The 22,577-nt window shown below is 41.7% G+C and overlaps 1 protein-coding gene across 1 annotated transcript; it reads left to right on the top strand.

Annotated features, from left to right (window-relative positions):
* Positions 1–6,810: 6,810 nt before the first annotated feature.
* LOC150040663 (uncharacterized) lies at positions 6,811–17,942 on the top strand. The gene is made up of 6 exons (XM_090325686.1): positions 6,811–7,194; positions 10,087–10,131; positions 14,394–14,630; positions 15,212–15,358; positions 16,724–16,818; positions 17,790–17,942. The coding sequence occupies exons 3-6, from the start codon at positions 14,623–14,625 to the stop codon at positions 17,912–17,914; spliced, it is 375 nt and encodes a 124-aa protein (XP_090181812.1). The 5' UTR covers positions 6,811–7,194; positions 10,087–10,131; positions 14,394–14,622; the 3' UTR covers positions 17,915–17,942.
* Positions 17,943–22,577: the final 4,635 nt, after the last annotated feature.

Below are 22,577 nucleotides of genomic sequence, written 5' to 3'. Positions count from 1 at the left end.
GCCTTGCCGAGTCCGCAGGTCTGGTCCTCAAGTGGTCCTTTGAAGACGCCTTCAGATAGGGAAGATTTGATTACATGTGCTTCTTTGGGAGTAGGATTTAAGTGCTAACTATGGTTAACTCAAATGTTGGAGCATCCAGAGTCAGGTGATGTGGATTCTTCTCCAGATATCTATTAATGCCAACAGGTGGACCGAGTATGCATTTCCTGCCTGGTCCAATTGACATTCCCACTGACTTATTTGCTGTCATGGGAGGAAGAAAGTATGTGTGCTAGTGCTATTGGGCCTCACTACTGAATTTCAGCTAATGGCCCTTGAGAGGGGAACATGATCCCTCACCTGCCTGTAGCTTTATGAAAGATCTGAAGTCTCTATCTCTACTTATATTGTTGTGTCGATGAGGATTAGATTCATTAGTTTCAGTAGTGCATTAGTTTCAGTAGGGCCTGTGATGTTAAAATGATGATTCTGTAAGCTGTGTTGGCTTGTTCCTCTTAAGTTAGCTGAGCAACATCGCTGTTGATGCATCTTTGCTTGAGACTAGGTAGTCCTGGAAAATTTTAACATGACTTTAGTTTTCAAAACAAAAACCAAAACTGTCTTAGGTATTGGTCACATATCACAATCGATAGAATTCCCCCTCCCAAAACAAAACAAAACAAAAAATCTGAGAAAACCAAGCATTTGTGTGGAGTATGTGAATCTCTGAATCCACCATCCAGGACCAGCACACACCCAATGTGGCTTTGTGGGATGGTTCTCCTATCCCAACACCAGAAGCCCAATTTCTCCAAGGCAGAAATATAAGATCTTGTTTAAATTCTACCCAAACAGTGAAGTTCTGGGGATATAGCCTCACTAGTACAGTTCTTGGTTGGTACAAAACTGAATATACTGAATAAAAAACAAAAAAAAATAGCCAGGAGTTTGGTCTAGTGGTAAGAGTGCTTGCCTAGCTTGCACAAAGCCCAGGTTCAAATCCTCAGTACCATATACATTGAAAAAAGCTAGAAATGGTGTTATGGCTCAAGTGGTAGAGCTCTAGCCTTGAGAAAAACCCTAGGACAGTGCTCAGGCACTGAGTCTAAGCCCAGGACTGGCAAAAAAAATACCTCGCAAAACAAGCCAACAAAAAAATCCCAAACCAAAGATTCATTCATCTCTGTCCTGTTATGTGGTCCTTCATTCTAATTGACAGGAGGACTAACAGGAATTCCTGGTGTACAAATGTTTGAAAATCCCGAGTTGTAAATTCTCTGCAGTGTGAGGAAGGTAAATGGTGAGGGGGTTGGGGCTGGGGGTATGGATAAGGCTGGTGAGCCTCCACCTGCACAGACTCCTACTGTCTGCCGGGGGCAGCCGTCCTAACCACCCATCAGATCACAGGCTTTATAGGATAGAACAATTGGTCTTCTAGTTGTTTTCAGTAGTATGTACACATCTAGCACATTGATCATCAGATTGGTTTATTGATGGGGCCACCAAGCACAGAAAGGGGAATAAGAACAGGTTTAAGTGCTAAGTGTGGCTTCCTTGGTCTGCTGCAGGGTCCTGGGGCAAGGCAAACATGATTCTTCAGGTGTCTACTGATGTCAGCATTTGGGCAGAATATATTTCTTTCAGTCTGGTGAAGTTGGGCTTCCACTTTGATCATGCATGGTGCTGCCAGTTAGTGGAGGAGAAAAATATGGCCCCAGTTTTCTTGATATCACTAAGTATTTTCTTCTGAATCTCAGCTAATGAATTCTGAAACCAGGAATGAGGTTCCTTTATAAAGTGTCAGCTTCTAAAAGAGAACTGAAGATTTCTGAGTGTGTGGTGGCCAGGTGGCATTATTTAAAAAATGCTGAAGTGTGTAGTTCCTATTGAGTAGGGAGTGACAGGGTGGCATTATGTTTCAGTAGGAGCTCTGGTGTTCAAATGGTGCTTCTGGTGGCTGTGGCAACCCAATTCTGTTACCCTAGCAAGTTGTGGAGCAAAATTGCTTTGGCTTGATGTTTGTTAAAGGCTAATGAAAGCAAATGATGGCCCAGCCTCAGCCTGGCCCAAGTGATAGAACAACCATCACAAGGTAGAAAGACAAGTGAGAGTTGGGGAATCCCTGAATCTGTTACCCATGTCCAACAAAGACAGAGACAGAGACACAAACAGAGACAGACAGACAGACAGACAGACACACTCACGCACACACACACATACAGTGTTTTGTTGTTTCTTTCTCTAGACTGGAAGCCCAAGGCTGCCTAGGGAGAATTGTGAGACCTTATTCATACTGTAATGCAACCTTCAAGGATTAGGAGTGTAGGTCCAATGATTCAGTGCTGTCTCATGTGTATCTAGCCTAAAGCCAAGAATTTTCCTGTTCTTCAGTCTGTGTTTGGTTCCTCGCTTCAATTAGGAGAGTGAGAGGCAGGAACTGTGGATGGTAGTCTGTGTGCAAATCTGGAATTCTCATCTCTTCCTATTCATGGCAATTGGATTTGTGTTAGGGTTGTGGAGTCCCTACTTGCATTTTCTGAGACCAGCACTGGGAGTGCTGAAGGGTGTTAACCAGGTATGAGATATTTTCTGATATCACTGAGTTGTCTTTGGTAACATGTTTAAAGTGCTAACTGTGGTTACCTGCTTCTTCTGTGGGGTCTGGGGTCAGGCAGTCTGGATTCCTCCTGTGCTATCTAATGATTTGAGCAGTTGTGTAGTATGTACCCCCTGATACATGCTGTAATTTGGGTTCAGGCTGGCTCTTGGATGATGGTAGCCAGTATTTTAGGAAAATATTATTCTAGGCTCTTGGTGCCACTAGGACTCTCATCTGAAACTACTGCCCCCTAAATAAAGAACAGTTCTTCCACCTGAATACAGCATCCATAGGGGATGGAAGTTTCTATACCACACTTAATCTCTGGTGATATTATGACTTATGTTTCCTTAGGGTCTGTGTGGTTTTTAGCTTTGTTATTTTTAACTGCTTGGCTAACTTCTGCTATCATAACTACTCTTGAGGTGAAGACCCTGAGGAATGTTGTTTGAGGCCATATGAAGAAATTAGTTTGATCAATGTATTGGTGCATACCTATTAATCCTAAAGACAGAAAGGCAAAGGACAAAGTATGGAGAGGTCAGGGCCCACCAGGGTTAAATAAGAAGAAATTGCCTCAAAAGAAAAGAAATGGAAGAGTCAGGTGCTGATGGCTCATGCCTATAATCCGAGCCATTCAGGAGGCTCTGTCCAAAGTGGTATTCGGAAAACTATTCCTGGACTTTTATTTCCTAACCCTCTGAGACTCCTTTCTCTTTTGCTTTCCCACTACTTCTCCTATTTTGTTAGCATTCATTTTAAAATTCAAATCTACTTACTAAGTTCATAAGTCAACACTGTATAAAAGGTAAAAAATTCCATTCGTCTTTCTCTTTTTCCAATAGTTTTTTGAAAGTTTCATTTTAGTATTCCCTTATTGGACCCCAGCATGCTTGCTACAGGCACAAGTATTGGTTTCTGTTTCATCCTCTCAATGTTTCTTCTGCAAAATTAATTGCAAGTACAATTATTCTCTAACTTTTGTGACATTGGCACATTGTTTCACTCTCATTTTTCTGTGTCTTGGTACATGCGTTTGAAATTAGAGCCTTGAGTTCCCACTTGCCTTATTTACTTGAGGATTTGTGTGCATGTTTTGAACTATACATTCACTTTAAGCTTCTTTCTGATTAATTGGAAACAAGACTCTCAGCCTTTTCTGGCCAGGCTGCTTTCCATCTTCAACCCCAGATCTCAGCCTCCTTATGAAATAGGATTATTCTTGTGACCCACAAGCTATAAGCTTACTTTTGGAATTGGAACCTAAAAGCATTATTTGCTTCGATATGAAGAAAATGATTGGGGATCTTGTTTTGAACATCATATTAACTTTTGTGATATTGTTCCCATCTTTGACCTGTTCATTCACTGCCAATGCTTTGTGTATTCATCATCTGTAGACATTACAACTTCCATATATATATATATATATATATATAATCTAGATCTATCTATCTATCTATCTATCTATCTATCTATCTATCTATGAATGTTTGAGACATTGTTTCCTATGTAGTGGTGGATGAAGGTTAAAGATGTTGGTGTACCCCATGTCTCACATACTTACAGGTGCTGTCATTTTTGGGGTGGGGGTAAATGTAGCTGAGGAGTTCTCTTCTCTCCAGTTTGTTGTCTAAAGGGATCATTCAAGTGGATTGGGAAGATTTTGCAGCAGCAAGCTGAACTAGAGACCAGAAGGCTGAACATTCAGGAGGAATAAAAAGTGAGTACCTGTCTCCATCTTCTGTCTGGAATGGCCTTTTTGTTCAGCCATTACTTTATAGTCATAAAGCTTAGAAGCAGAAACACCGAGGCTTTAGGATAAACATTTGTTTCATTTCTTTTCTTTGTCTAGCAGTCATTATTTTTTGTCACCTTCATAGAAGAGGATTTCAAATGAGACTGTGGGCTTTGCATTTTAAAACCTAAACACAGCTGGGTGTGGTGGCTCACACCTGTAACCCTAGCTACTCAGGAAGCTGAGATCTGAGGATTAAGGTTCAAAGCCAGCGTGGTCACAAAAGGACCCAAGACTCTGATCTCCAATTAATCCCTAGAAAACAGGAAGTGGGGCTTCGCTCAAGGGTAGGGCAGTAGCCTGGAGCTGAAGAGCTCAGATACAACGCCCAGGCAGAGTTCAAGCCCCATGACCCACAAAACAAAAACAGAAACCTAAACACAGATATCCTTAAATATTTTCTGCTTTTCATCTAAGGTGGGGAGACATCTTTTCACATTTAGAGGATTATACTTACTCAGAAAATTGCACTCGCAGAATTATACACTTGCATATGTGCTATGAGTCTATTTTTCCCCAAAGGGAAGCACACTGGAAAGTATACAAGTCTGAGCTGAGCCCTGCCCTTGAGGACCTCTGGCTTTCTACATTTGGGACTTTGCCTGAATGAACCCAGTGCCCTAGAATTCACCAGGCCGACATGGATTTTATTGAGTTCAGAACAGAGAAATATGAATAGGAATGTGATGTTGATGAACTATGAGAACTTGTGTCATTTAGTATTTTACTTCAGTCAACGTATCATGCTTATTCAGAGTGAAGAAGTACAGAAGAGAATGGACAGAGAAATTCCTCTAGGTTTCTGTGCAGATACAATGACTTACCTTACATCCCAACAAGCACAACTTACACAAAATAGTTTGCAGTTGGAAACAATGAACACCAAGGATGAGTCAACACATGCAAACAATCCTCCTGAAGGTTCTACTATTGGTGAAGCCCTGTGCACAGAAGCTACCATTGCTCAGAGTAGGCAAATGAATAGGGGAGGTAAAAGCCAGTCATGGGATGACTCAGAGGTTGATCCTGGAGAGTCCTCCCTTGGTAGGCCACATAATAGAGTTAAAAATGATAAAAGACCCAAAGAAGACAATAGCAATACCAATCCCCCTGGCATGATCTCTTTTGTAACTAAGCACGATAGAAACCAGATAAGAGCAAAGCCTTATGAATGCAGGGACTGTGGGAAAATTTCAGTTCATTCTCACAACTTATGGAACATGAGAAATAGTATAGTAGAAATGTATTACTACAGTGCAATCAATGTGAGAGAACATTCATGTGTCCCACAGTTTTGCATTCACATCTCATAGTCCACACTGGTAACACACAACATAAATTTCATAGTTGTGGAAAATGCTTCAGCTCAAGGTACAAACTTAACAGATATTTCACAATTCATATAGGGAAGAAACCCTATGAATGCCCTGAGTGTAAGAAAAGCTTTAGAATTATGTGTCTTCTGAGACAACACAAAATAATTTATTATGAACAAAAGCAATACGAATGTAATGAATATGGGAAATCTTTTCATAGATGTTCTCATATTACCATACATAAACTAATACACACTAGAGGAAAAAATACTTCCCTTCAATGTGTGTGCTAAAAGAAGAAAAACTGTTGTATTCTTTATCAAACATAAGATAATCCACATAAGACTGAAACATAGAGTGGAAACATTTTTAGCCCTCCATTCAATCTTAAGAGACCCCTGAAAGTATATATCAAGAGAACCACCTATGGGGTGTGTTCATTGTGGGAAAGCCTGTAGGGCAAAACACGGTCTTCTTGTACACAGAAAACTTAACAGTGGATAGAGACCCCATAAATGACCCTTGCATTTAGAAATCCTTCAGGGAACATTGCCATCTTAGAGTACAACTAAAAATCCATCTTGGAGAAAAGCCCTTTACATGTGAGCTGTGTGAAAACTTGCAGTATCAGTGTTCTCTGACTTGTCACAGAAAACATTCCACCATACTGAAAAAGTGTTAGAGTATATGTGAGTGTGTTCAGGGCTCTTGTACCTCATAGGGAAACAAAGCCTTTAGTAAGAGAGCACACATGTGGTGCCAGGAGTTTGGCTTAGTGGTAGAGTGTTTGCCTAGCATGCACTAAGACCCTTCTTATCATATACATAGAAAAAAAGCTGAAAGTGGTGCTATGGTTCAAGTGGTGGAGTGCTAGCCTTGATAAAAGCCCAAGGACAATACTCAGGCCATGAGTTCCTGCCCCAGGACTGGCAAAAAAAGAAATAAAAAGGAAAATAGAAATAAAAGGAAAAAAAGAAAAGAAAAAAGCTGGAAGTGGTACTGTGGCTCAAGTGGAAAACCACTAGCCTTGGGAGGAAAAAAACTAAAGGAGAGTGCTCAGGCCCCGAGTTCAAGCCCCAAGACTGGCCAAGAAATAAAGAAAAAGAAAGAAAGAAAGAAAGAAGCACACTTGTGTTGAGAATTCCCAGTGAAATCTATGGAAAAATTTCAAGGGAAAATGGTACTGCTCAGCAGATAACATATCCTTGGGATAAACGTAAATATTGAATTTTTAAATCTTTTTGAATTTATATCTGTGGTATGTGTGTGTGTTTTACAATGTCATTTTAGTTAAAAATAGAGTGCATGGGTTCATGTTTTAAAATTTGTTATATAATGGATACGTACTGGTGATTCTCCCTTGTAATTTACTGCTATGGAGTCTGACACCTGGAAGATTGTAGTTTGAGGCCAGCCTGGGAACAGATGTTCAGTAGACTTCATCCCTAAAGTAACCATCAAAAAACCAAGCTGGATGCATGGCTCAAATGGAGGAGTGCCAGGTATGAGCAAGGGTAAGATTTTGAGCTTAAACTGCCACAAAAATTGTATAAGGTTTATTATTCATTAGAATTTGAATTTTATATGTGTGTATTAAAAGTTTTTAAAGTAATCATATCATGTTCCACTCCTGAGTGTATATTTTAAGAATAATTACTAGGGAACATGTAGGCTGGCTGTAAAGGGGTAGATTTGTGTTTATTTTAATAAACAACCTAAAATTTAAAATTTATGTGGAGAATAATATAGTTTTAAAAGTGACAGTCACAGATATGAATTTTCCAGAGGAGAAGCAAGGGCGATGCAACACACAGTACCTACTGTGTGTCTTGTGGTTGAACTTTAATGCTTATATAACAATCAGAACAACATTTACAACAACACTGTCACATTTTGTATGAAGGACACAATATAGGCCTCAGGTACTGCACTATGTACAGAATGCCCATAAGTTATAATAGTTTGTTCTCCAAATACATGCTAATTCCAAGAAAGTTACTAAGACTCTGTCACCTGAAATGGATAAAGTAAGGTAAGTTTTGTTTTCATTAGAGGAGTTGAGCCCTGGGCAAAATCATATTTATGTGGATTTTCATCATTTTTTGCCAGACCTGGGCCTTGAACTCAGGGTCTGGGCACTGTCCTTGGGCATTCTCAAGGCTAGAGCTCTACCACTTAAGCCTCAGCACCATTTTTGGCTTTTTTCTATGTATGTGGTACCGAGGAATTGAACCTGGGTCTTTGTGCACGCTAGGCAAACACTCTATCCCTGGCCCCTTTAGCTTTTTTTTTTTAATTCTGTTTTGAACGGAACTATTTTCTAGAATGGGTTTTGAAGAAGACTTGATTCTGGATCTTGGAGACCTAACAGTATAGGATGAGCTTCTCTAACTTTAATGTGATAGCTGGGTGCAAATGAGTCCTGCTTCAAATCCTAGCTACACAGGAGTGTGGTATCTAAGTATCCCAATTTGAAACCAATTTGAAGAGTCAGTGAGATTCTTACCTCCTCTTAACCACCAAAAGGCCAGCAGTAGAGCTGTAGCTCAAGTGGTAGATCACTAGCCTGTACAAAATAGTTCAGTGACAGAGATCAAACTCTGATTCTAAGCACCACTACTGGCACAAAACAAACCCAAACACAAAATACCCTTCTCTTTCCATGAGAACTATTGAATATATTCCTTCTGAGCCAAACAAATTGTAGATTGTTTAAGGGTATTTGTGTTTGTAGATGGTATCTATAACCCTGTGCCTATGTACTGCTGCTTAACCATTTTTGGCCAGTCCTGGGGCTTGAACTCAGGGACTGAGCACTGTCCTTGGGCTTTCTCAAGGCTAGAGCTCTACCACTTGAGCCATAGTATCACTTCTAGCCTTTTCTGTGTATGTAGTACTGAGGAATCAAACCTGGGTTTTCATGCATGCTAGGCAAGCACTCTACCACTAGGCCAAACTCCCAGCCCCCACTTCTGGTTTTTGTGTCCAGGCATGCTTTGAATCAGATCTCAGCCTCCTGAGTAGCTAGGATAACAAGTGTGAGCCATTGGTGCTCAGCCTGGCTGCCTTCTTTCATTTATTTGTTCGTTTGTTTGTTTATTTTGTGGGTTATGTTGCTTGAACTTGGCCTGGGAGCTGTCCCTGAGCTCTTCAGCCCCCCTTTTTCTTTTCTTAAGAGTAGCACTCTGTGAGCTACAGCTTCTCTTGCAGCTTTGTACTGGTTACTTGGAGATAAGAATCTCATTCACTTTTCTGCCCAGACTGATTCTGGGTCTTTGTCCTGAGATTTCAGCCTCTTTATTAGCTCAGATTACAGTTATGAACCATTAGTGAATGGAATTAGATGTCAATTTTTTTAAACTTACACACTCTGTGATACTCTTGTGCGCACACACAAAGGTTGCAAACACAAAATCACTTAGCATACAGTTCTTTTATCAACTGCAAAATTCTAGCTGTTCAGTAGAATGTGATCTGAAGATCATATTTCAAAGCCAACCTGGGCAGGAAAATCCATGAGAGTTTTATTTGCAATACACTACTTAGTTACTAATTAGTTTAGTTGGCTGCAGGAGTTGAAAACTAAAACTCCAGGCTAGGCCAAAGAGTCTCATTAGCTAGGACCTCAGGGAAAAGCCACTGATCCCAGATAGGCCACAACCCCACCCACACTCAAGCTTCCTCCCAGCAACTCCAAGCTACAGGAACAGCTATCTCCTTAGAGTGTGACACACAAAGCAGATCACCCTCCCACTAAATTAGCCTAGGAGGAGTGTCACAAAGACTCCAAGTCTATAAAGTAGAACTTTCTGCTCAATCAAATTGATTGGAGAAAACAGCTAAGCTGGAAAGCTGATGAATTTTAGAGTATCTAAGATTCAGTCTGTGGAAAGTAAATCAGCTTAGAGATTTTGTCAATTTCGGAACTAAATAAGTGATCAAAATTTCACAATCATTGACTTGAACACTTTTCATTTCTCCAATTCAATCCTTACAAGTAGGGTCAATTTTCTCATTTTGGATTACTGGTTCCACAAAACCCAGAAAAACAGCTTGTGTAGTCATCACGATGTAACCTTAATGTATATTATTATTTTTATTTTTTGCCAGTCCTGGGTCTTGAGTTCAGGGCCTGAGCACTGTTCTAGGACTTCTCAAGACTAGAGCTCTAGTACTTGAGCTATACCACCACTTCCAGCCTTTTCTATATATATGGTACTGAGGAGTTGAATCCATGGCTTTGTGCTTGCTAGGCAAGCACTTTAGCACTAGGCCAAACTCAAGGCCCCATTGATAATTTCTAATGCTGGTGAAGAGTGATCAATAAGAGTTTTCTTTAAATAAATTAACTGGCCAGGCACAGTGTCTCATGCTTGTCATCCTTGCCACTTCAGGAAGCTGAGATTGGAGGATGGAATTTGGAAGCCCACACAAATTAGGTAAGCCTCTGAGACACTTATCTCCAATTAACCGCCAACAGAATCTGAAAGTGGTGGAGGTCTTCCTAGAGCCCAAAAGTTCTGAGACAATGTCTAGTACTTGACTTCAAGTCCAGAGATTGACATTCAGAGAAGAATAATTAAAGACTATCTTTCCCCATTCTCTGCTCTTCTTAGAAAGATGAGGGACCCAAGTATCCCCTGGTACATTGTATGGAAGTACTGGTTGGTCTTGTGTCTTCTGACATGGTAACAGTGACAGGCAGAGGCAACACCTGGCCTGTATGCATTGCCTACAGGATTCTCTTGTGCAGGAGCATAAAGAATCTCTCCATTCAGGAGAGAATTGCTAACGACATTGAGGAGGAGGAAACTGCTCCATAGCTGAGTGCCTGGAGAGTCAGTTGTGGGATTGGTATGGTGAAGATACCAGCAGAAAATGGGGTTGATTTTTTTGTGGGTCACGGGGGCTTGAACTCCACCTGGGCGCTGTCTCTGACTTCTTCAGCTCAAGGATATTGCCCTACCCTTGAGCCAAGTCCCACTTACCATTTTCTAGAGGTTAACTGGAGACAAGAGTCTCGGGTCCTTTTGTGCCCAGGCTGGCTTTGAACCTTGATCCTCAGATCTCAGTCTCCTGAGTAGCTAGGATTACATGCCTGACTGATGAAAACTTTTAATTAGGTCTATGTGTGTGCACTGGTTGGGAGAAGGGATAAAGTGCCAACTCTGGCTACCTATTGCTGCTACTCTGAAGTCATGTGATCAGAGGGTCTGGGGTCATTCCAGAAATCCACTAATGCTAGAACTTGGGCAGAAGACACCTCCCCTCTATGGGTGGTACAGTTGAGGCTCCAGCTTGTTACTGGTTGTTGATTCCAGAAAACAGAAGAGGAAAGAATGACCACAGGCTGCTTAGTGGCACTGGGTGTCCCAACTGAAACATGGTGACTGCTCCCTGAGGTAGGAACAAGGTCCTCTCAGCTGCCTCTGCACCCAGAAGAGCCAATGTCTGTATTTAGTTTGTAGTGACCCAGGTGGCACTAGGGCCTGTGTGGTTAAAATGGTGTTTCTAATGTCTGTTGTATCCCATTCCTCTTCTCTTAGGTAATGGGGAAGTAAAGGTGGATGTGGGAATCTAAGCTTGGAGCTAGCTCAGATGAAAGATTTCTTGCCCACAGTCTCCACAACAAGGAAACAGCACCTCTTCTATGTGATAGAATGTTGAAAGAAATTGGATATCTTCTACTTATTCTTGTTTTGTTGTTGTTCCTCTTGTTCCTCTTCTTCTGTTAGTCATGGGGCTTGAACTCTGGGTCTGGGCGTTGTCCCTGAGCACTTCAGCTGAAGGCTACACCCTACCCCTTGAGCCACAGTGCTACTTCTGTTTTTTGCCAGTCCTGGGCTTGAGCTCAGGGCCTGAGCACTATCCTTGGACTTTCTTAAGGCTAGAGCTCTACCACTTGAGCCTCAGCACCATTTCCGGCTTTTTTCTATGTATGTGGTACCGAGGAATCGAACCCGGGTATTCATACATGCTAGGCAAGCACTCTACCACTAGGCAAAACTCCCGGCCCCCACTTCTGTTTTTTGTGTCCAGGTAGGCTTTGAATCAGATCTCAGCCTCCTGAGTAGCTAGGATAATAAGTGTGAGCCACTGGTGCTCAGCTTGGTTGCCTTCTTTCATTTATTTGTTGGTTTGTTTGTTTATTTTGTGGGTTATGTTGCTTGAACTTGGCCTGGGAGCTGTCCCTGAGCTCTTCAGCTCAAGGCTACCACCCTTCTCCTGGGCCTGGGCGTTTTCCCTGAGCTCTTCAGCTCAAGGCTACCACCCTTCTCCTGGGCCTGGGCGTTTTCCCTGAGCTCTTCAGCTCAAGGCTACCGTCCTACCCTTGAACCAAGCCCCAGTACCAGTTTGGATGCCTTCTTAAAGCAAGAAAAAAAGCAGAAAGAGGAAGAAAATGGTTGAATGCTTTCCTATGAGCATTGCACATACATCCATACATCAGCACACACACGCATTCATCATTATGTTTCACCTCTGCCTTGATAGGAAACATCAGGGTGTGTAGGAAATACTTGAAGATCGAATTCAAAATATAAATAAACCATAAACAGTTGGGGCTATCACCCAACTGTTACCATGTAAGCTTATGAGTGCAACCTACAGTATGGAATCCTTGCCACCCCAACTCCAAACAAAAAATCTGATTTCTGTCTGCCTACCAGACTGTGATGGGTTCCTCACTATGCTAGGGAGTCTGACAGGTATGAGGAAATTCTGGCACATTTTGTACAATTTTGGTCTTCTAAGCACTCATCACATCTATGGAAATATTGGGCATGGGGGTGGGAGAGGTCTATTACATTGGCTTGCATCATCTGCACATGATGAAAGTCTTTAGCTCGTGAGATTCTGCTGACACTACAGTGACAGAAACAATCGACTAGTAGTGATGGCCTTGGGTCACGTTCAGATGTAGGATCCTTATTTGGGAAGGTGCTTGGAAGGTGAGTGTTGACTTGGTATCTGGGAGATTACAAGTACTTTTTGAGAGTAGGTTTCAAGTGCCAAATCTGTGTATGTGAGTCCTCTATGGGTAGGGGTGAGGCAGGAAGTGATCACCTCTGGGTATGTATTAATGAGAGTAGTTGATAGAATACACCTCTGTATTTTGACTCATCCTCAGTCTTGGATCATATTGACAACTGGTACAGGAGTAAAATATTTCTCCAGGCTGCCTTTTGTCACTGGTAGTCCACTCAGTCCTAGCTAGTGATTTGTACAGGGAGAGATGAGATTCTCTACTCCCCATTCACTTGCTAGTTTCAACCAGTAAAGGTTCTTTTAGACTTGAGACTCTATGATTAGTCTGTGATGCTGCCATTATATTCTGTAGGATGTGTTTTGTCACAATAAGGTTTATGCTATGTATGGTGACTTGATCTCATTATTTTAGCTATTTATGGAACCAAATCAGGGACTCAGAATTTGTGACCTGCAAGACAAATTTCTCCTAGCCTCAATCTTATCAAAAAAACCAAAAGCACCCAAAGCAAGAAAGCTAAGTGAAATGAGTAAATCCATGAATCTTAGTCTCACATTCACCCACCCCACTCAGACACATGTAGTCATGTACACACACAAAATTCACACTCAAATGCTGTCAGAGTGTCCAGGCCCTTTGTGCTTGAATGGAATCATAAATTAGAGGAAATATTAAATTTATTAAAATTATAATGAAACACGAAGGGACTGTGCTGTAGCATCTGTGGTACAATGGTAATTTTTTTTGTGGGTCATGGGGCTTTAACTCGGCCTGGGCACTGTCCTTCAGCTCTTCATCTCAAGGCTATTGCCCTATCCCTGGGCCCAGGCAATTGTCCTTGAGCTCTTCACCTCAAGGCTACTGCCCTATTCTTGAGCCAAGCTGCACTTCCCATTTTCTAGAGGTTAATTGGAGATGAGAGTCTCAGGTCCTTTTGTGCCACAACAGTAATTTTGGAGGTGACCAGTTACCTGCATTGTCTGCACATGACTGTTTTGAGTGCTAGAGGTAGCAGCCACACAGGGTTCTGACTTGGAAACAAGAGAGAAGAGGAAATGGCCTTATTGCTTTGCCAGAAACCAGATCCAGAGATTCATTCCTTGGTCTGTTGGTGGTGCCACCATGTGGAGAGGAAGGGGATGAAAAGTGCATGTTTGGGAGAAGGATGCAGGTGTTCAACTGTGGTTATTGGCTTCTGCTCTGGGGTCCAGGATCAGACAATGTGGAATCTTCTCTGGTTATCTATGTGTACCAGTAGTTGTGCAAAATGACCTGTCGTATTCTCCTTTGGGGTGTGTTTACGGCTCCCACTCCTAAGATACAGGCACCAGGCTGTGTAAGAGGAAATTGAAAGCCCAGAATGCTTGTCACCATGGGCCCTCCCCCAGAATATCAGCAAATGCAGTATGAATGGAAGAATTCAGTTCATCCACCCAGCTATATCACCAAATGGAGACAGAAGTCTAGCCAGAATTAATTGGTGACAGAGTGAAACTGTATTTTACATTGATCTGTGTTTGTTAAAGTGGTTATTCTATGGTACCCAATCCCATGACATAGATATGGGAGGGAGGAGGGAAAGCCAAGCAAATGTATGGTATAGAATCAGTCTTTCCAAAAAGTGGTTGTGTGTATTTTTTGCATGGACCAATATACAATAATATCAACTAAAAAGAAGAAAGTAAAACTGAGGCAGAAAATTCTTGCATCCAGGCACACAGACAGAGTGGCTTGTCATGGTGGTACAACTCTCACTCATACAAAAGCAGAAGTCAGCTCAAGAATAATTGTGAAACATTATGGAAATCCTAAGGAAACGAAAGGACTGGGAATGTGCATCCAGTGGTACAGTGCTGGGTTGTGAGTACACAACTGAATCTGTGCACAGCCTCAACCCCTCATTTCTCCACCTCCTGTCTGTGATTGGTCCATCACACTGTACATGGGAAGGTAAGTGGCAGGGTGGAGTGTCGTAAATCCGGGCATCTAGATTATCTACAGGGTCCTGACTACGCATGTGTGTGCGTAGGATCGTGAGCCTGGCTTGCATAGTGCGCAGGCGCCGGCGGGGGCGCTAAAGGTGGGCGTGGTCTTCTCCGGCAGTGCTGAGCGCTGAGGTAATTGCCGCCTGATTGTCGGCCGCGCGAAGTCTCCAGAGGCCTGAACTTCAGTGGGTCGTTTGAAGACGCGGGCAGGGAGAGAAGAGCGGTGACCAGGGGCTGTGTGGGAGCGGGGTTCGAGTGGGGAGGAGACTCTCTTCTGGCGCTGCGGGCTAGGCCGTCGGGGTTCCTGTCAGGACCCCCGGATGGCAGCCGTAGGGGAGAAGGCGTCTCGGCCCTAGGCCTGGAGCCACTGGGGTGCGGCTGGCTCTTGGACGGAGCCGCGGGGCGGTGGAGGGGAAAGGATGTCCCTAGGGCGCGTGGGGACCTGGGGCCCCTCAGCGAATGCACCCCGAGAGGAGGGAGGGTCGTGTGGGGACGGGGAGTGGAGACATTGCGTGCGCGCTGATTCTGGGCCTTGGTCCTCCACAGACGCCGCCGGCGGGGGGCGCAGAGGCCTAAGGGCTCCCGAGATCTCCGCTGGCAGTGCGGGTGCCCACCACGTTGTCGCCTGGCTGTTGGCTGCCTTGCCGAGTCCACAGGTCCGGTCCTCACGTGGTCCTTTGAAGACGCCATCAGGTAAAGAAGATTGAATGAAAACTGCAGTTTTGGGGGTCCAGGGTTGATGGGTATTATTAGTTTTGTTTTGTTTTTTTTTGGTTTTAAATTGTTCATAGGTTTTGAACTCAGCTTGTGGGTTGTCCCTGGAGTATTTTTTTTCACTTAGTTCTAGCACTCTACCAGTTAGATCACCAGCTCCATTGCCCATTCACTAGTGGAAACTGGAAATAAGCCTCTCATGGATATTTTCTTTCCCGGCATGCCTTCATACCATGATCCTTGGATCTCATGATTACAGGCATGAGCCGGAGTGTGCGGGCACATGGGTGCTCTTTTCCCATACAATAGGAGATGTCCAGGAGGAAGAAATTATATAATCCCTTTAATGCAAGACCATGATAGAAGACTGATCGAGTCAAAAAAGTATGAGTGGAACCCAGCATACAGGATGAGGCCATGAAAACAAGAGGATGGGTGGTAGAGACACTGAGCTGTTCTCTTGGTATATTATCAGAGCATAAAATTTGGAGCACGATTTAAAGATCACCTTTACAACGTGGGTGGTACTCAACATCTGTAAACTTACTCTTTAGGTGTCTAAAATTTGAGTATTATGGTTGGAGTGAAGCCCATTAAGGAAAGTCCCTTGGACTCCATTTAACCCCCAATCAAGTAGAAAGTAGAGACAGGGCTTAAGTAGCAGAGCAGTAGCCTTGAATAAAAAAATAAATAGATCTCAGTCTCCTTATTATGGAGAATTATTTCTGTGACCCACGGGCTCCAAGATCAGTCTTGGAGATGGACTCTAACTGTACTATTTTGTTTCAATAGCAAAAGAATGAGTTGGGGGTATGTTTTGAACCTTTTTTTTGTCCATCGTGGGGCTTGAATTCTGGGCCTGGGCACTGTCCCTGAGGTCTTCAGCTCAAGACTTCTGTCCTACCCCTTGAGCCACAGCACCAATTCCCATTTTCTAGTGGTTAATTGGAGATAAGAGTTTTACAGTCTTAGTGCCCTGGCTGGTTTTGAACCATGATCCTCAGATGTCAGCCTCCTGAGTAGCTAGGATTACAGGTGTGAGTCACTGTGGCCGGCTCATGTTTTGAACCTCTTGATTAGTATAGTGTCATTGTTGCTGTCTTTGATTTATTCCTTCACAGTCATTGATTTGCATAGTCAACACCTGCATGTAAGCACTGTAACATTTTTGACACATATATATATATACATATATATATTTCTAGGAATATTTGATATTTTCTGACTCTGTATCATTGAAGAGTGCAGACATTGGGGTACCCCTTATATCACATACTAACAGGCTCTTAGAATGTTGGTCTTTGGATGAAATGCATCTGAAAAGCTCTTTACTCTTTTTCCCAGCTCCTTGTCTGAAGGGAACATTCATCTGGATTGGGAAGATTCCACAGCTGTACAACCACAGCCACAGAAGGCTGAATTTTCAGAGGAAAAAAAGAGTGAGTGCTTGTCTCTATCTTTTATCAGTAAATAACCTCTTGCTCAGCCTTCCCTTTGTAGTCATTATGCCTAGAAATGGAAGTTCCTGGGCTTTGGAAGAAATATTCTTTTCGTTTATTCTCTTTCTGTAGCCCTTATTATTCTTATCAGCTTCATAGAGGATTCTGATTGAGAATTTGGTGTTGTTGGCCTCAGGCTTCTCCAGCACAGGACAGGCTTCTCCAGCACAGGAGATGGCTGTCACCAGTCTCATGGGTGCCTACTGGAGTTTGAGGCCATAGCTCTAGAGGATGATCAAGGGTCTTTCCCCGAGACATCATGGAAATGGATGATCTTGGCAGAATTCATACCATCTCTAGAACATCCTAGTAAAATATATACTAAGTCTTGTTGACGTCATAACTAAATAGACCTCCAGTGCCCCATCTCAAAATATTTTCCCATGAATAAAGGAGGTTCTTAAGCTAAGTTTCTGCCATTTCAACTGGCACAGGTAAAAAGTTGAGTTTATGTCAAACACTAAGAGAATGCCTGGCTACTCTAGCAGGTGCTCAGGACACAGCTGGAATTTGACTATTTTTCTTCTGAGAAGTCTAGCAGAGTAGTTGCAAGTAGGAGTTTTAGAGTTAAATTTCCCTCTCTGTCATTGGATCCAGACTCTTTGTATAATGTTTCTTCAGCCAGCGGCATCTTACATAACCTGTCAAAGTTTCAGTTTCTTCAATTATAGCAACATGAATAGTAGTCATGCTTATTTAATTGCTGAAGGATTGCGAACACAAAACTCAACACAAATACTGACATGTAAGTAGCTACTGTATCTCCACATCATTTAAAAATGTAAACTGAAATATCCTTAAATGCTTTCTGCTGGTGCATCTAAGGTGGGAGGTGACACTGACTAAAGTGCACTCACAACATTATACACATTCATATGTGCTGAGAGCCTCTTTCTTTCTATTTTTCACAGGCAAGCACACTGGAAAGTATACAAGCAGCAGCCTGAGTGGAGCCCTGCCCTTGATGACCTGTGGCTTTCTGTGTATGGGACTTTGCCTGAACGGATCATTGAAGCACACAGTGCCAGTGTCCTAGTTGTCCTAGTTTCTGTGTGAGTGTACTTACTTTCTGACAGATGGCAGATACCACTCCACCCACTGTATTGTCTCTGTCTGCTGAACCCCCTGTTAATATACAACAGGCGATGTTCACAGAAGCAGAAACCACACACTATCCCTTCTGGAGCTCAGTAAGGTTTGAGGATGTGTCCCTAGATTTTACCAAGGAAGAGTGGGTTTTACTGAGTTCAGAACAGAAAAAGTTGTATAGGGAAGTGATGTTGAAGAACTATGAGAACTTGTGTGACGTAGTATTTTACTTTAGCAAACCCATCATGCTTAGTGAGAATGAAGAACAGGATAGAATGGAAAGAGACATCCTTCAAGGTTTCTGTTCAGGTAGGACGAGTCCCCTTACATCCCAACCATTACAACTTACTCAAAATAGTTTGCAGCCAGAAACACTGAACATCAAGGAGGAGCCAACACATGGACACATTCCTCCCGAATGTAACCCTGTGTAGTGGAGAGCAAAACTATTCCTAGAATGACTCTGAGATTGATCCTGGAGATTCCTCCCATGGTAGGCACAAAATATAGAATTTATAATGAGGAAAGATCCAAAGAGAATAATAGATACAAATCCCTCTGGCATGATTTCTTTTGTAGCTGAGCAGGATAGAAACCAGATAGGAGCAAAAATTTATAAATGCAGAAAATGTGGGAAACTCCTAAATATATTCATACAACTCATAGAACATGAGAATCCCATAGCCAAAGGGAATTACTAAAATGTAGTTAATGTTAGAGAATGTCCCTGTGTCCCACAGTTTTGCCGTTTCATCTCAAATTCCACACTAGTAACAAACAACATAAATGTCATAGTTGTAGAAAATGCTTCAGCTAAAGGTAAAAACTTAAGAGACATTTCACAATTCATACAGGGGAGAAACCCTGTGAATGCCCCAAGTATAAGAAAACCTTTAGCTATATCGTTCTTCTGAGATAACACAAATCATCTCAATCTGACCAAAAAGAATATGAATGGAAAAACAAGATGATTGCAAGGGGGTGAGGGAAACTGGGAGAAAAACATTGGGCTATCAGTGTTCAAGAAGTAACATACCCACTACCTGATGAATGTAACTAATCCTTCTTTACATCATCCCATCAATAAAATACAATTAAACACACATACACACACACACATACACACACACGAATATGAATGAATGTAATGAATGTGGAAAAGCTTTTCATAGGTGTGATCATCTTACTAGACATAAGATAATACACAGTAGAGTAAAAATGACTTCCCTGCAATGAGTGCTAAATCATTCAAAACTGTTTTGCTCTCTCCTTAATGTGTATAAGCCACATAAGACAGAAAAATACTCTGCGTGGTCACCATTGAAATACTGTTAGCCTACCATCCAATCTTAAGAGACACCTGAAAATAAACATCTAGAGAACCACTTTTGAGGTGTGTTCATTGTGGGAAAGCTTATAGAGCAAAGTATGGTCTTCTTCTTTCACCCTGTTTAGAGATCCCATAAATTTCCTTGCTGTTAGAAATTCTCAGGGACCACTGCCATGTTAGAGGACACCAAAACACCCTTGCATATGAGCAGCGTTTTGGAAGTCTTGTGGTATCAGCCTTCCCTGACTTGTCACAAAAAACAATCCATCAGACTGAGAAAGTATCAGAGTACGTGTGAGAGTGTTGAGGGATCTGTACCGCAAAGGAAAACAAAGCCTATTCTAAGAAAGCATTTTTTCCTTGAGAATTCCCAAAGTAATCTATGTTAAAATTTCTGGGAAAAGTGATACTGTTTACCAGACAATATATCTTGCAGACATGTAAACTTTGAAGGTTGGAGTATTTTTGAAGCTATATGCTGTGTGTAAGTTTGTGTATGTTTGTTTTTCTCACAATGTTATTTTAATTCAAAAGCTAGTTTGTACTCACATTTTCAAATTTATTATATTGTTGATTTGTGCTGTTGGCTCTTGCTTTTAATTCTGTGTACTAAGAGGCTGTGAATATGGTAGATTGTATTTTGAGGCCAGTCTTGGGAGAAATGTTTATTAGCCTTCAACTCTAAAATAACTGTCAAAAAGCCAGACTGGATGCATAGTTCAAATAGTGGAGACCAAGACATGAGCAAGGGAGAGATTTCATGTTTAAACTGACAGAAAAAATATATACATTTGGCAAATGAGGTAGAGTTTAGATTTTATATGTGCATACTGAATGCTTTAAAGAAAGCAAAACGTGTTTCAGGCATCTCCCTCCTGAATGTATATTTCAACAGAGATTATTAGGAAACATGTAGACTGGCTAGAAAGGGGTAGGAGGGACAGAGCAAAAGCATAGTGAAAGGCCATATTGAGTGCATAACTTATGTTTGTAGTAAAGTTCCTGTACAGTTCATTTTGTGGTTATTTTAATAAATAATTTAAAGTTTAAAGTATATGTTGATAATAAATTTTGGGGATAAGTATTAATAAAAATTTTAAAGTGATGGTCACAAATACAAAATTTACAATGGGGAAACAAGAGCCTTTAACAATGAACACCTACTATGAGTCTTGTGGTTAACATTTAATTCTGAAAGAACAATCAGAATATCATTTACTGCAGAAACATCACAATCAGTAGGGAGGATACATTATAGGCCACAAATCCTGTTCTCTATTTCATTTGTTAAGCTTTGATTATTTGTTCTACAAATGGACATTAATTATTTATACCCTTTCACCCACAATGGATGAAGAAAGGTAAGTCTTGTTTTCACTTGAGTTGAATTCTGGGCAAATTCAGTATCATTTTGTTTTGTTTTTTTTCATTGCAAACCCAATCAAGGAGAGTACATGAAGGGAGGAATTACACAAGTTATTAAGATTTATGGCTGAGTTGTGAAGAATTTAATACAAATATTACATATATATATATACCTTTTCCTGATCTTCAGAATATAAATATATCTGAATCCCGATTCAAGACTAACAAAAGAGGATGGGCTTTTCAACCTTTAATGTACACATGAGTTTCATGAATATTTTTTAGTAAGTAGTAGTCAGCAGATGTGGAGTGGGGCACAAGGGTCCACCCAGTTTCAAGGTGATGCTGATAGTACTGGTTCCATTGTGGAGGGAATGGATCTTTCAGACTCTGTTCAAAAAAGAATGCAAAGAAATGGGAACTACCAGTGATTCATGGTTGTAATCTTAGCTACTCAGAAGGCTGAGATCTGAAGATAATGATTTCAAGTCAGTCTGGGCAGGAAAGCCTATGAACATCTAATCACTGATTAACCTGTGATAGGCCACAAGTGGAAAAAACACAATATTATACTTGTGAAGTAAGTGAAGAATGGCAAATCTAATGAAAACAAGATCACTCATGGTTTTATTGTGTGTGTGTGTGTGTGTTTTCTTTTATGCCAGTACTGAGGCCTAAGTCAGGTCTTGGATGCTGTCCCTGAACTTCTTTGCTCAAGTTATCAATGTGCCACATGACTCACAGCTCTACTCTTTTTTTTGGTGATTAATTGGAGATAAGAGTCTCATTCACTTTCCTACCTGGTCTGAAAGATCACCATTCATATCTCAGCTTACTGAGTATCTGAGATTATAGTCATGAGCTCCAAGTGCCCATATATCAGGTTTTTAAAATAACCTAGAGTTTATCATTATCTTTAACAAATTTACTTTAGGTATTTTTTTTGCTAAATGTCACACAGTTTGTCTAACTCTGTTTCTTTTTTCTGTCTGTTTTTGTTTTGTGCCAGGATTGGGCCTTGAACTCAGGGCCAGGTGCTGTCCCTTAGCTCTTTTTTATTCAGAGAGGGCACTGTGCCACATGAACCTTAGCTGTACTTCCAGCCTTTGGCTGTCTAACTGGAGATAAGAATCTGAGAGACTTTTATGCCTGGCCTGTATTATTGCCATCCTTGCTCTCTTCTGCAGGACTGATTTGGGGATCCAGTGCCTCCTGTCTAGGCTCTGCCCTGTTGATCCAGCTCACAGCTGGGTTCTGTGCTTCAGCTTTGATCTCCTGCTCCTCTTATGGTGGGGCAGGGAACAGCGAGGCTTACTTATGAGCTGAAAGTCCAACTAGGCTCCAGACACCACCAGGTGCAGATGCCTAAGCCTTAGTCTTGTCCAAACCCAACCCTGCTTCACTTGCTCCAAGTGGACTCAAAAGGTAGGAAAAGGGCTTGTGCGTGCATAAAACCTCGAAGCACACTCTTGACTGTGGTGCTTGAGGCTTGGAGAGCCTGTAATAAAACCAAGGGACAATTAGCAACCCAAGAATCCCTTTGTAAGCCACATGCTTGAGGATGTGAGTGCTTTTTCATGTCAATTTGTTAGTTTTCTCCCAATGAGTCACTGATACAGGTGTTACAGTTAGAGGTATAGTGGTTATATTTAATAAAATACCCATTAATCAGTTGATTTACAGTAGTGGAATGATTATTTTGGATCATCTAAGATTATCTAAGGGAAACTAGACAAATTATTTGGAAAACCTTTACTTCAAGGCTGAGGAGAGAGAAAGAATGAGGGGGAGAGAGAGACAGAAACAGAGAGAGACAGACAGAGAGAGACACATACACAGAGAAGGGCAAAGAAAAACAGAGTTTTGTCAATGTAGCTTATGCCATTACAAGGAACTCACATATACTCATTATCAT

The sequence above is a fragment of the Megascapheus bottae genome, chromosome X, assembly GCF_031878675.1.
Source record: "Megascapheus bottae isolate mThoBot1 chromosome X, mThoBot2.hap1, whole genome shotgun sequence".
Classification (NCBI taxonomy): Eukaryota; Metazoa; Chordata; class Mammalia; order Rodentia; family Geomyidae; genus Megascapheus; species Megascapheus bottae.
The sequence above is the reverse complement of the archived record's forward strand: the minus strand, read 5'-3'. Positions and strand labels throughout refer to the sequence as shown.